The 15833-nt window shown below is 37.9% G+C and overlaps 1 protein-coding gene across 4 annotated transcripts in view; it reads left to right on the top strand.

The window, feature by feature from the left end:
- Positions 1 to 15833, top strand: part of b4galt6 (UDP-Gal:betaGlcNAc beta 1,4- galactosyltransferase, polypeptide 6) — a 29611-nt gene that overhangs the window by 4023 nt on the left and 9755 nt on the right. For 2 of the 4 annotated variants that reach the window (XR_015106125.1, XM_086146399.1), the window contains exons 2-6: positions 5032 to 5148; positions 5562 to 5675; positions 14219 to 14343; positions 14439 to 14555; positions 15152 to 15582. Coding sequence is in view for 3 of the 4 variants with exons in the window: in XM_086146399.1 (XP_086002525.1) it covers positions 5032 to 5148; positions 5562 to 5675; positions 14219 to 14343; positions 14439 to 14555; positions 15152 to 15582 (904 nt within the window). In the remaining variant the exon portion in view is untranslated. Of the gene's footprint in view, positions 1 to 1845; positions 1940 to 5031; positions 5149 to 5561; positions 5676 to 14218; positions 14344 to 14438; positions 14556 to 15151; positions 15583 to 15833 lie in introns of those variants that run through there. The other 2 variants (XM_086146412.1, XM_086146421.1) reach the window with 2 other exon arrangements.

Genomic DNA, 15833 nt, shown 5'->3' with positions numbered 1-15833 from the left:
GTTTAATTGCTCTGTTAATAACAAGACATGTGACTGTACATTGTGATAGCAGTCCTTTTTTTAACACAATTGTTCTTTTAGGCATGCAGATCTATCTATCTATCTATCTATCTATCTATCTATCTATCTATCTATCTATCTATCTATCTATCTATCTATCTATCTGTCTATCTATCTATCTATCTATCTATCTATCTATCTATCTGTCTGTCTATCTGTCTATCTGTCTATCTGTCTATCTGTCTATCTGTCTATCTGTCTATCTGTCTATCTATCTATCTATCTATCTATCTATCTATCTGTCTATCTATCTATCTGTCTATCTATCTATCTATCTATCTATCTATCTATCTGTCTGTCTGTCTGTCTGTCTGTCTGTCTGTCTGTCTGTCTGTCTGTTCATTCATTCATTGTCTGTTGAATAGCATATGTTTGACATCCTGCTGGAAAATGCTTGTTTATTGTTTGATACTTTATCTATATTGACTGACTGGGGAGGACAAGCAATTGGTCAAATACATTTAAGTGTCAGCTTCAATAACATAGTACATTCAATGGCAGCTTTTTCTCAGATTTGGTCTATAAAATTGCATTATCGATGTCAAACCTGTTTTAAATTTTGAGTTTTAAGAATTATGTTAAAATTTTCATTGACAGTCAATTTTCAGTTTATAGAGTTTATAATTCTCCCTGATGGCCCTGAAACAAATGGTGATTGACCAATTCAAACACCCTGTTTTCCTACATGATCACTGTCTGACAGCTTTCAGAATGGTCTGAGATGTATACAACTTACCAGCAAGCTTTTGGTTAGATGTCCCCTGATGAAAGATAGGGATGGACTGGAAACATCAGTTGCATCTAAAATAATTCTTATTTTATTGAATTCTTATTTAATTCTTTAACTTTTATTTAACCAGGTAAGTCAATTGGAAACCAGTTCTCATTTACAATGATGACCTGTGCCAAAGGCAAGTTTAAGTCAGTTAAACAAGTTTACACAATGAAATGTGCAACATCTCTCAGTGTAAAGTACAACACATTCTGATTTGAAGGACTGTTAGGAGCAGGTACAACGATCACTGACAACTTCTGCAACAAGTTTGTAAGAGGCAAAGGGAATGAATGAACCAAGTTTCAGATTCTGTTGCAACTGTTACAATCAATAGAAGCTGCAAATTAAAATGAGAAATAGCCAAAGGATGAATGTAGTAGACTTTCTAACCTTGAATTCGAGAAATAAGAAATATTATTAAGAGGCCACTGGATTTCACCTTTGGGATTCTGTCATTTAATCTTGACTGACCCAGTTATTGGATGCCATTGGTTTTTAGTCACACAGTGTCCATGTAACCAAAGCAATTTACCTTATGTGTTAGCAGGATTTATAACGCTGCACACATACTTTCTTTTTCCTTATCTCAAATTATTCCTTATTAAAATTTCAGGTAATTTGTGCTTACCATCCTGACTTTTGTTTTTCCCCATTTTATCTTTAAATTCTTAGACCATTTTTTTACCCCTATGGCTAGTTTTCCCCCAGACAATTATAGCTTTGCTGAATTAGTTGTATTAGTTTTCCTCTTTCAACTGTTAAAATTCATGCGCAGTTCACATGTAGGAAGGCATCACATGATGACAAAAGTACACACAACTTTGTATTTTTCCACTAACACCCCCCGCGCACTATCGATGACGTATCCCAAGGCCCAGTCCAAGACACAGCCTGGTACACCTAGTTGCCCACTTCCAAAAAGTGTGAAAAACAACTCCTTATTAGGAAGTAACCTTGACCATTGAGATGGTAGTATAAATCACCCACTCTACCTCAGAGGGGGGCCGAATCTTCCTCATCTGTACATCTGACAGGACGCGCCTCAGTGGTTGTCTAGGGAGGGCGAACGATTGGGGTGACATTCATTTGGGCCCGGCAATTCTCGTAAGTGTATTTCTTGACCTCAATAAACCACTCATTGCCTAATCAGTTCCTGACAGTTTTGATGTCTTTCTTGGATCACATCTGAACACACCGGACAACAAAGTCCGGTCCTGTGGCGGAGGCCACAAAAATGGACACAACGCAGGCAGCTGATCTTTATTATCAGTAAAACATCCTTTGGACATTAGTGATATTGGTCTACACAGTGAATCTTGTTTCCCTAAAGTTCTAAAAATCAGCAACTCAGCTTTCTGGCTCTTAAGTTGTTGGCTAGAAAGTAACTGTAATATAATGGTCACGATTGACCTGTAACTGATGTCCTGAATATGTGAAATTTATTTTCCTGTGTTGTCCTGAGCTCAAAGGCTGGAGGATGAATGATGAATGTTTGTCTGCTGGTTAAGTTTCTCTTTATGTGACATTATAAATTGCAGAATCCCGCCATGGAACCACCCCTGATGGTTATTTATCCGTTAGTGTTGTTGAGGCAAAAATCAAACAAAACATGTATTCAGGTGATTTTCAGACACCATTTTCTTACAACTCTAATCTGAAATTCATCTTAAAATGAATTTACATCCTAATCCTGTTTTTCCTGGCTCTTGCACAACTGGATGTCCTCCCAGCGCAGGCCTGTTTACTTCAAGGGAGTTCAGTTTTAAAACACTGACATTACACCTGTTGTGTTCACACTGGACTTTCTTTTACTTCTTCTTCTTCTTCTTTCGGCTTTTCCCGTCAGGGGTCGCCACAGAGAGTCAACTTTCTCCATCTAACCCTATTCTCTTTATCTTTCTCTCACACCAACTGCCTTCATATCCTCTCTCACTCCATCCATAAAGCTTCTCTTTGGTCTTCCTCGAGACCTCTTGCCTGGCAGCTCCAACTCCAGCATCCGTCTACCAATATATTCTCTATCCCTCCTCTGTACGTGACCGAACCATCTCAGCCTGGCTTCTCTGACCTTCTCTCCAAAACATCGAACATGTGCCGTCCCTCTGATAGACTCATTCCTGATCCTATCCATCCTGGTCACTCCCAAAGAGAACCTCAACATATTCATCTCTGCAACCTCTAGTTCTGCCTGCTGTCTTTTGGTCATTGTAACAGTTTCTAGTCCATACATCATTGCTGGTCTCACCACTGTCTTTTACACCTTTCCTTTTATTCTGGCTGAAAGTCTTCTATCACATAGTACGCCTGACACTTTTCTCCACCCATTCCAACCTGCTTGGACCCGTCTCTTCACTTCTTTTCCACACTGGACTTTACTTCCCAGAAAACAGCATTGTTGTAGATATTCAGGTAATAGAAGTAAGTTTTAAAATATTTTTTTCTATTTGAAATGTTCACTTTTCTTTTGTCAATGATCACTGAATGGTCAGCTTTGTGATGGCTTTTTACAATGAATAGTCGCACCATCCAATGATCTGCATGTATAGTAATGAAAAAAATGTATAATCTACAATGAAGCAGCGATGTTGGGCACTTTTTGATACCAGGTTCAATATTTGACCTACAGTACAAAGTCCACTTCTTGTTCCTATAGCACATCTTCCACCAGATAAACTTTGTCACCCTAGTACACTGTTGGGAAGTTGCTGTCAGCTTAGAAACCTTGAAGTGTGTGTTAATTGTGTATGTGTGTGCGAACGCGCATGTGGTCATGGACATTCAAAGATTCCTCTGGCTGTTTTTCAGAACTGGATCCAATCCGCCAGCTGCGTTGTTTTAGACTGCCCTTTTCAGTCAGTGCTCTGTCCTTGCACTGATTTTTTTTTTTTTCCTATTCTTAATTTTTGTTTTTATATCTAGTAAGAATATGTTATAAAAATTAGCTGCAACTGACTGCCCCCTTACAGTGATGGGGCTGACAATGGCCAGATATACAGCTCTGCACCAAAAGGGAATAAATAAATAAATAAATAAATAAATAAATAAATAAACAAACTAATTTAGATATTTCAGCTATCAGCAATAACCTGTCAACAACAATACAACTACAACAATAAGGGGCATTCTGCTTTCTGGTCACAACATATATCTACACTGAATTAAGCTATTCACGCTTTGGACAGTTGAGAATATGAAATGTAGCCTTCAATAACAAAATTATATTGACTCATAGCTGTTATTGTATTGTGGGGGGTTTAGAAAAATGATCTAGTATTTTTTTTTTTTTATAGTCATTGTTGTAAATTCCAAGTTAATCAAAATAATTGCGAATGTACTTTTATAATGACCAAAGATTTAAATAGTTTTCAAAATGTATGTTGAATGCACAATTCAGCTTAATATGGCTCGACCATATATCTGTTTGTAACCACTAATGAAAGGTTTGTCTTGTTGTTTGAATTAATATTCAAATATTTGAATATTGAAACTTTACAATGACCAAATCATTGTCCAAAAATCCAAATGTTTTAAATAGTTTTCAAAATGGTGTTTTCATGGTATTCCATTTTTTCCCTATTTCATTTTGGCCTGACATAATGTCAGAATGGCAGATTACATTTTGGTCTTCTAGTATATAAAATATCAGATTCAATAATTGTTGTTATCACAGTAATCTGCATATTGACTAGATGGCAGAGCAAGAACATTTGCCAGTTTTATTTTAGTGTTTCAAGTCAGATAGCTTGTCAAGTGTTGTTTGTTTTGTATGTTGTTAAAACCTTTAAACAGTTGATTTTCAATGTGCACAGACAGTATTCTGTAACATGAAAATCTTCTAATGAACCAATAGGCTCCTGGAATTGTGTAAACTGTGTGAACCTCAGTGCCTTTTTATTATCAGGAAACCCACTAACAAACATACAAACCTTGGAGTTGCTGAAGAAGTCATCAATTTCTTTGTGTTTTATTATTTATTTATATTTTTCTGCTGACATTTAGACTTTTGATAGAGCGCGGGTGCCTCATGCGCATGTGTGTACATCAATAAATTAGTAAAACATTTGTCGTCACTGTCCACTTGCAGCAGTACCATACAGAGTGAAGGAATGTAATAATTGAAGCAAATGTAATTAGTCGTAATGTAAAGAGCCAACCTCCCTTAACTTCCCCCCCCCGTCTCTCTTTCTTTCTGGCAGCCAACACATACTTCTTCATGGTGCAGGCTCAAGGCATCATGCTGAGGGACAATGTCCGGACCATTGGCCAGATGATCCGATTGTACACCAACAAGAACAGTACGCTCAACGGAACGGGTGAGTCACACATTCACACATCAGGTGCCAAGTGACTAGATAATGATTGGAGGGTAAAGTAATACTCAAAATGTCATAATTTTATTGGTCAAATATGATGACCCGATTGACCATTCAATAATCACCTTTAATAGCTATAATTTTTTTGCATTTCGCTTTATTAAATTATGTCTCACGGAAATATTTATATGAAATGAATAAATATAATGAAAAAAGGAAACAAATCTTGTGTGATTGTTTCAAATATATAACACAATTATTTTAGTCATGTGACCATTATTTTCATAATTAACTGTTCTGTTCACTTTTTCTCAATGAACTGAAACACCCGAAGAGCAGAAATATTCTATTTGTTGTCATGTGAAGAAAGCTTGAACAACTGCTCTATACAATTGGGCCTTTGTTCACTGCAGACTACCCTGATGGCAGTAACTCAAGTGAATACCTGGTCCAGCCAACCACGTACCTACCGGAGAACTTCACCTACGCCCAGAACCTCCCCTGCCCAGAGCGATTACCTTCTATGAGTGAGTACAAAGTGAGATTAAATGTTAGTACTCTGATTATAATGTTTTACTGTGGTACATTTGGTTCCTTTGACTTTGTGTGTCAGGAATTAAAAATGTCCTCCAAGATCAGTAAAGGATTTCTGGTTCTGTAATGGAATACAGTATTACTAATAAGAATACATGCTATGCTATACATTCTATGCTATAGACCGTGTAGCATTGTATTTCCCAAATGTAAATAGAATTGTAATGTGAAGTTCCACATCTATCACATTTTGTTGCACTTTGAGAGTTATATTATATATTTAGATACAATGTAAATGTTGTATATGAAGATACAATATAACTTTGCCACTCGTATGGAATTCTGAGTCGAGTTGGAAGAAAATCCCTAAAATTCCAGATTTATATCATGTGCTTTGTAAATATCATATCAGACATTGCTTCCAGGCAGGTTGGGCATCAATGTGGGGACGTTTTGTGTGTTCATTGTTTGTGTTTCTTGGCAATTGCGCCTTAGTTTGATGTTTGAGAGATGGTGAAAGAGTTAGAGCTAGCTAGCTAAAGAGAGGGCAAGATAGAGATAAAAAGCAGTCCTTCACTGCCTCCTTGACACCATGTCCCTGGGCCACCCCTAAATACCTTAAGAATCTTACAATTACCGTATTTTCTGCACTATAAGGCACACCGGATTATAAGGCACACCTTCAATGAATGGCCTACTTTAAAAAAAAAAACCTACAGTATAAATAAGGCGCACCGCATTATAAGGCGCATAGAATAGAAGCTACAGTAGTGGCCGGGGTTGCATTATGCATCCACTAAATGGAGCTCTACTAAAGGGAATGTCAACAAAACAGTCAGATGAGTCACTCAAACTTATTAATAGAATGCAAACCAATGTTCTGACAACTCTGTTCAGTCCCAAAACAAGGTAGTGCATTCACTGTAAGGTGCCGTACATATGGGTAGCTCTAACCAGTATTTGCGCTGCCTTCGTACAAACAGTGTATTTCCAACTCAATTTGACACAATTCAAAGCGTATCATAAAACAAAAGCACCAAGCAGCCTCTAAATTCATTGATGTTTATTTTGCAAGCTAGCACCTTTGCCTTCATTTGAATCGTGACTGTGGTGATACTTCTACTTGGTGCTCTCTGTTCAACAACCCACTGTTCAAGTTTGTTCTCTAACTGTAGCCATCTCGCTTTCTTCTCTTGGAAACTCTGTTTAGTCTTCTTTACTTGGTGCAGGTCATCTTGTTGCTTCTCCACTTCGGCACCATTGATTTGTTATTGTTGAATTCTCTCGCTGCTGCTCTATTCCATGTTGTACTGCGTGACTGGTCACCTTGAGTTTGAACTCTGCGTCGTAGGCGTGTTTCTTGAAAGGTACCATTTTGGGGTCTTTTTACACGCACAAGTGGTGTGGGACTGGAATTCCCCTGTAACGTTTTTACCGCTGCTACTTCTGCGACCCGCACGCACGCACGCACGCACGCACGCACACACTGAAACACACAAATGGAAATGAAAATGCACACTTCGCGCAGTCATATATCCCAGCATCCACCGCGCGTTACTTCTTCTACAGGAGAAAATGGAGTCGGCGGCTGCTTTCCGTTGTTGCGAGACCTCTTGCGGCTCAATATTGATCCATATATAAGGCGCACCGGATTATAAGGCGCATTGTCGATTTTTGAGAAGATTAAAGGCTTTACGGTAGTAGGACATAGCTAATGGAAGAATAAGCCCTAGTTTTTACTCCACTATTTAGGTACATACTTTAAAGGCATTTCAACTAATCAACACCTATTTAAAGACCAAGGAACAAACAATTATTACACAACTGTGAACACAGAGCTAATTAGGCCAATTATTACCAAATCAGGTGTTTTTAGAAAGTACTCCAGTTTACCAGTAGAGCCTAATGTGTTTTCTTCTCATGGAAAACAAATACAGCTTGTGGATAACAAATACACAATATCATGTACACAATGTATTTATAGTAGAACTCCTGTCATCCATGAATCTTTATTACAAATGCTGGTGAACATAAGGAATTTACAACATAGTTGTAGTGTGGGTATTTTTAGATTATTTAAATTCTTTTCAGTAAATTAACAGGAACCATGAAGGGTGTGCCTCAATTTATATTGATCATAAATCGGTGGAGTGTAGGTTAGCTGAAACTGTAGATCAATATTCTATATTTTGAAGAAAAAAAAGGAAATAATAGGTACAATCTCAGCTTTATGCATATGGTCAGATGTAGATATTTGGATATATGTGATCTAAGATTGTGATGAAAACCATCACTGGGATTGTGTTTTTCTAAATCCAGTGAAAAAGTAAAAACAGATCCTCCAAATGTCCATAAAATGTTTTATTTGCTTCAGATCGTTTGGCTTTTGATCCAGTGTTTCAATTCAAATACCAACCTGTTTTCACATCCAAGTGTAACATTTTATTGATGTTCAGTGCAGTTGTTCTTTCAACAGTATAATTTGCTTAAATTTAATCCATCATAGAAATTTTTAAAAGTGGCTCAATATAAGCTACAACCTCTTTATTTCCTCCAAAAATATTGGCTCTTTACTAGTCAGCAGTGCACATTAAGGATTTACCATGTTGTGCTACTTTCACATCCGTAATAATATCAATATCATGAATTACGATACAGTAATATATGTATTATGCACCAAGTAACACTTTTTAATCATGTCGCATCATCCTCTGGATGTTCACCCACTGACTGTTTTGATACCACTGAGCAAAGCAATAGACACATTTGCATTAGCTTTTAGGGGCTTGATAGCTTCTCCATATCAGTTTTGTTCACTGAGGAGGTGGGGGTGGTCTTTTATGTTTTATGTTGCATAAAGTTCGAGTGGAGGTTGCACTTCTGCCGATTCCACCTCCTAATTGCTTTTGCCGTGCTTGTTGAGGTGTACAGGGCAAATGTCTTTCGGTCTAGATCAGAGAAAGTGTCTTTTTTCTTCTGTTATTGTTGAAACTTGTGCAACAGAAGACACTCAAAGCTTGAAATGATGCTCAGTCAAAGGCGGCTCTCTGATAGACTTGACTAACCCCGTTCATCAGTGGAGGGTCAACAGAGATGCTGAAATATTCACGACACACAAACACAGTGGTGTATTCACTGACTGGAGGGCCACGAAGGAGTCCTTGAGGCAGGCTCAGACGATTAGACCGAGAATCCAGGCAGTGTTTGTCCCACTGAGATGCCACTGCATACGGCCAACTTTGCAGGGCAGGTTAGCCAGTCCCTAGAACCTAAACACTGAGCTACAAATCCAACTGGTCCATGATGAATAAGACAAAATCGCTGTTATTATAGGTCAGCCAGAGGGTTTAAAAATTCTTCGCATGATTAGTCTCATTTAACTGAATTTTGAGACCCTGCCAATTGGAGTGTCGTTTCCAGTACTTTTTGATTCGTTGTCCTTCATATATATTTTTTACAAAGCAGTGCACTGACTTATTTGCCATTTTTATTTCAATTATGTAAAGAACTATCAAGAGATGACAATTTGAAAAAGTTTGATGGTATAACAAAAAAGTTTGGTGATTATACAAAAACTAATTAAAAACCTCAATACAAGGAAAACAATCCTCTGAATAAGTGGGAATATTTATCAACTTAATTTAACTTTAATTTCTTAGCTGTCTTCTATTGCCTAATAAACCTGACACTCTTCTCCACCCATTCCAACCTGCTTGAACTCGTCTCTTCACCTTTTTTTCGCACACTCCGCTGCTATGGACTGATGACCCCAAGTACCTGAAATCCTCCAACTCCTTGATGTCCACCCCCTGTAGCCTCACCGTTTCACCCAGATTCCTTCTATTCACACACATATACTCTGTCTTGCTGCAAGTAACCTCCATTCCTCTCCTTTCCAGGTATCCTGTTGCATACCTCCACTTCTCTAGATTTTCCTCAACCTGTTCTCTGCTCTCACTACAGATCACAATGTCATCTGCACACATGGTCCATGGAGATTCCTGTCTAACCTCATCTGTCAGCCAGTCCATCACCACTGCAAACAAGAAGTGGCTCAAAGCTGATCCCTGATATAGTCCCACCTCCACATTGAACTTTTCTGTCACACATGCAGCACACCTACAATACAATACATACAATACAAGAGCTCCTCTCTTGGCACCCTGTCATATGCTTTTTCTAGGTCTACAAAAACTCCTCGCTCAAACCATACAACACTCAACACCATCCATACAACATACAACACCTTTTCAGCTTCCACCACTTTGTCCTCTGCTCTGCCTTTGTCCTCTTGATCTTTCTTGTCACTAGAGCCATCCGTCAAACCACATCTCATGCTGTCTGGGTCGCTCTCACCTACAACTATTTTGCAGTCACTGATCTGTTTCAGGTTACCCTGTCTATAAGTTGTAGTCTATCTGCCAGCTTCTACCTCGGCTCTTATTAGTTACCGTATGTTCCTGTCTTTTCTGGAAAAATGTGTTCACTACAGCCATTTCCATCCTTTTTGTAAAGTCTACCACCATCTGTCCCTCTGTGTTTCCGTCCTGTATACCTAATCTGCCATTCACTTCTTCATCCCCCCCTATTGTCTGCACCAACATGACCTTTGAAGTCTGCACCAATTACCACTCTCTCATCTCTGGGCATATTCTGCATCACTTCATCTAGCTCATTCCTGAACTTCTCCTTCCCCTCAAACTCGAATCCCATCTGTTGGGCATAGCCACTAACAACATTGAGCATCACACCTTCAATTTCCAGTTTGAGACACATAAGTCTATCTGACATTCTTTTCCCCTCCAGAACATCCCTAAAAACTCCTCCTTCAAGATAACTCCTACGCTATTTCTCTTCCTGTCAGTACCATGATAGTACAACTTAAAGCTTGCTCCTAAGCTTCTAGCCTTACTACCTTTCCACGTGGTCTCGTAGACACAGAGTATATCCATCTTCCTTCTCTGCATCAGGTCAACCAACTCTCTTTCTTTTCCTGTCATAGTATTGATATTCAAAGTCCCTATCTAAGTCCCAGACCCTTGCCTGTCCTCTTCTCTCTCTGCTTCCAAACACGCCTTCCTCCTCTCCTTCTTTGACCCACAGTAGCACAGTCCATTGGTACCTAGTAGGTCATTGGTACCAATGGTTCTCGTTGTTAACCTGGGCCGGGCCAAAATGACAGTTCGGCTTTTAACAGAGAAGCTCTTACATTTTCCAGGGTGTCTGAGGGCATACATATCCAGCTGTACATGATGTGGATACTGTTAGATTTCTTCCTCCTAAATAGCACACGACAAAGAGAGAATGGTTGCAGTACAGCCATTATCTTGTATTCATTAAACTATATTTTTAGTTTTCTTATTCAGTCTCTAAGTATGTAGTGGGTATATATAGTTAATTATGTAGCCATTATGGCCATTTTAGTATTGTGCATATCTGTTATTTTGGGATAGTATATTGATAGGTTTAACATGGGTCAGTGCTGACATCATAGTTAATCAGATTGTATTAGAAATCATGTAATCCCATAAATAGAAAGAAATTCAGAAACTCAAAAAGATATTTATTTTTACATGCCACGCTACAGATACAGGCTTTGGGTACATACAACCATGGTGAAAAAAAGAAATGTTGTTAACTTAACTGAGCCCCCTCGAGGCTGGCTCAGGGAGACACTGACCCTTGCCGCCCTGAGGCTGCAATAACTTCATTTATAATATGCTTTTCATTATTTTTCTTTTGTTATTTTAATGGTGCTTCATATGTTTATCAAAGTCAAACATAGTCAACAGGTTATGATTTTTATGTTATTTAACATATCTTATTAGAAGCGTTCCTAACTGTTTTGGAGATCAATCTAGTTAGACCTTGCAAATTTTCTAGTTTTTTTTTTTATTACGGTATATTGCATTTTGACTGTGGGATCTCTTAGTCATCTAGATAAGGGCGCACGTTGTAAAATTTTGTCTTTTGAATTGGTTCTGTTAGGATCTGGTGTAAGTCATTGACACCTTCTGGGTGAGTTATAGGGTAACAATAGGAAAGCTGATTGTTTTTCAGGTTGTCTTCACCTACTCCTCAAACAAGACCTGAATGATTACATTTTAATACAAGTACATTATATTAACTTATATTTTTAAAGGTTTTTATGATTCAGTGCAGTGATTTATGCAGTTAACTGAAAACTGAGAAAAAGTATTCCTTTCATTGAGTAATTGGTCATTTCATGATTGACTTCCAAATACCATGGTTTATCATAATACTAATAATAACAACCTGTCTTCCTCTAAAATGCAAAATAAGCCTTTGCTCTTCTAAAGTTGTCCGCCTGGGTTGTTTCTGGTTCTCTTCTTCCAGGGGCAAAACATGAGACCTGAGGCCCAAAAAATCCACATAGAATTGTTGGAATTATTTTGATATTTTTGGTGTTTCTGTAAAATGAAGTGGCTCTGGTTGTTTTAATGATTTCTACATAAATGAAGGACCATATCCATTTAGAAGTTTTTCTTTGTGGAGTCTGTTACTTGAGTCAATCAGATGCTATTCAAGCAAAGCAGATATGCTTGAGAATAAACATGATATTTTTGTTGCAACTTTTACTGACTTTTTTCATTTTTGGCCATTACCTGTTTTCAGGAAAGCAGTATGATTCATTCTACGATAATGAACCCTGTGTGCTGTCAGCCGTGTGAGGTTGGCTAAAAGGCCGGACACCTGGCTTGTTTTCAAATGCCACAGTGGTGGGGAAAAAAGGACAGAGACAGGAAGCTGATTGTGAGTGGTGCCACTAGACATAGAGCAGTCAGACCCAAGGATCTTGCCAGCTGTACCATCTGCCATTTCTCACATATTGTAAATAATGTGTATGGAAATTAAAGTTTGCAGAGTTGGGATGGGTTGGTGTGGGTGGAGGAGAGCTTTGCAACATAGCACTGATTCCGCTTCTATTCCTATGGGGCCATTCTGGTTGGACTATGCAAGCCAACCATGCATTGAAATCTCCTGAGCCACAATAGAAGAAACGTACTTCTTTTCAAGTATTTTCAATATCAAAAATACTATTTTGGCTGAGGAAAAAAAATCAGTGCATACATGACACTGGCATGACACAACAGGATGTTTATTTCCTTCTATTGTATCACATGGGGAGCCTTTGGAAAATGCCACAGAACTCTTTACAGGAATGTTTTTTTCCCCTTTTCTCACATATTTTTTTCTTCTTTCTTCTCAACACTCATCCCAGGATTTTCTTGAATTTAAAGCACAAATGACAGTGGTTTGCTCAAATTAAGAGTCCGTGAAACCAAGGATGTTTCAGACATTAAAGTAGCAAATCCTGAGAAATTTTCCTGCTGCTACCCCACCATTGAACAGCTCCCAGAAAAAAAAATCCTTCCCTCTGAGCACCTGTGGCCCGGGTTATTCAGCCACAAGACACTTAGTGCTCAGTGTTATCTTTTCTCAAACCTCTGTACCACACTTAGATAGGTTTGGTTGAATCAGTCTATCATTTTATGGTTTTAATGTTAATGGTCTCTAATTGGATTGAAATTTGTCCTGGGGGGAAGAAAATCCCATATATATATATACGTATACATACATACGTGTATATATGTATATATACATACGTATATATGTATGTGTATATATATATATATACACACATACATATATACATACATAAAGTCATACATACATACATACATATATACATACATAAAGTCCATGAAAACTATTGATTTCAGATTTCAGAACACCTCAGCAAAATAATCCAAAACAATAAAAGAAACACTGTGTGATCGTTAATAATCTCAATTATGTTATTCAGTACAAGTAGACGTGAGAGCCATTTATTCTTTATTATAGATTCATATTGAACACGTGAAACCGATTTTAATAAATTGCTCTGTAACAATGCCTACTACACATGGTGGCCTGTTACAAAACGTAGGTGCAAGATTCTTTTGTCGGAGGGGAAAAAATTTTACCTTGGCACCCATTTTTGCTTCTAATGAGTTTTTAATTCTACTCTTTATATTCGCAGGGAATTTCCATGTCCGTGTTCATGTTTTCATATCATTCATGCTCATGCTGCCTAGCGGGCCGGGAACACAGATTGGAACTATCTGATTTTGAAGGACATTTCAAACATTGTAATTACCGGTATTTTATAATTATAAAAAACATTACTTGTTTATATTCAATGAAATTTTTGCTAATTTTCAGTTGATTTTAGACTGACTAAAATATAACAGGAAAAAAGTGAAAAATAAAATAGATTTTTACTGAAAACATAATTTAATGGTCAACAATGGTTTTGTACGTCTGGATATAGACGGTGTCTAGACAGTAGCTTTAATATTATAGAAATCTACTCTAAAATCACTAGAATATTTCATTTGGATGAATATTTAATGTATGTTTTCCAAATCTAATGAACTGTTTTATCAGCTTTATCTTATCTGCGATTAACCTTCGCCATCTTGTGAGTAAACCCTAACAAGGCCACTTCAGTGTAAAATCTTTATGTCCACAGAGGGTTTTATGGAAGTTAACATGACAGAAATCCCAATAGAGGAAATTGAACTGAAGTTCACCAAGTTTTTCGACATAGAGTTTGGAGGCCACTGGAGGCCAAAGGACTGCAAACCGCGCTGGAAGGTTTGTGCATTTTTTCCCCCCCTTGTTTAATAAAGTCCAGCAATGAATTGAAGGCTTTGCTCCTTTCCTGCTCACTGTGTGTGACCTTTTCTCAGGTGGCCATCCTGATTCCATTCAGAAACCGTCATGAGCATCTCCCCATCCTTTTCCAACACCTCATCCCTATGCTGCAGAGACAGAGGCTACAGTTTGCCTTCTACGTCATTGAACAGGTATGCCCCTCACCAAAAATCAAAAACTGAACTGCCACCAGATCATAGGCAATTCAGTGACCCTATCTAGAAACTGATTTTGTTTACTTGTATCCAGAGAGTTCGGTTAATGTTATCTAACCGCCTAAGAAGTGTCATTTATCAAGTGTCATTTATCATTTATCAAAAATCCATAGTTAAAAAAAAAGTATTGTGTCTTTAAAAGTATATAAAAGTATATTAGGCCTTTAAAAGTATATAAAAATGTCCCTCAAAAAAATCAAATATTCATAGTGATGAGGAGAAAGTTCTTTTCTTTTCTACTGAAAAGTAGCAATCATTTTTAACAAAAAGTAAATCAATATGTTGTGCTGTTGAATTAAAACACAGAAACTTTCAGGGTATATTTAGTTTTAAATATTGAAAAAGAGAAAAGTGCAACATAAAGACATGATTTCTGAATATGCCAGTTGAATAATGGCTGTATTCAAATAAGTATCACTTGTTTAAGTGGTAGTTAAATTGTAATTATACCATAAATGCATAGCGTAACTTCTGGAAAGTATTATTAGAGTGAGAGACCTTATGGCATTGCATGCATGTGTATTTGTGGTCAGAGTGGGAGCCAGCCCTTCAACAGAGCCATGCTGTTCAATGTGGGGTTCCTGGAGGCCATGAAGGACCTGGACTGGGACTGCCTAATATTCCACGATGTTGACCACATCCCGGAGAATGACCGCAACTACTATGGCTGTGGTCTGATGCCTCGCCACTTTGCTGCCAAGCTCGACAAATACATGTATATGTATGTGTGTCAGAACCCTCCTACGCCCTTCCCCATTGAAACACTGCAGACTGTTTTGCCCTGTAACCCTATGTTGGCCTCAGTGCTAGTGTCAAAACTTTTGTCTGCCTGTTTATCCAGTCTTCCTTACAGTGAGTTTTTTGGTGGAGTAAGCGGACTCACCGTGGAGCAGTTCCGTAAGATCAATGGTTTCCCCAATGCATTCTGGGGCTGGGGAGGAGAGGACGATGACTTGTGGAACAGGTATGTTGTCAGTAATGAAGGGGTTTGCTTGTTAAAGGGAATGGTCTCCCTTTTTAGTAATACTTTGATTTTGTGATTTTTTTTTTTTTGTCCTGAAATCCCTTGAAGCCTTGATAATCTATTTTTTGTGAAAAAAGCACTCTTAATGGGGTCAATTGATTAAATTTTTCTTAAACGTATAAACCCTTCCTCAAATTTTTATTTGATAGACCAATTTTTGTGGGCTGTAGTAACACTTACTTGCTAACTAC

Source organism: Fistularia commersonii, chromosome 1 (assembly GCF_037954325.1).
Source record: "Fistularia commersonii isolate RoL2024-O1a breed Wild chromosome 1, RoL_Fcom_v1.0, whole genome shotgun sequence".
Classification (NCBI taxonomy): Eukaryota; Metazoa; Chordata; class Actinopteri; order Syngnathiformes; family Fistulariidae; genus Fistularia; species Fistularia commersonii.
The sequence above is the reverse complement of the archived record's forward strand: the minus strand, read 5'-3'. Positions and strand labels throughout refer to the sequence as shown.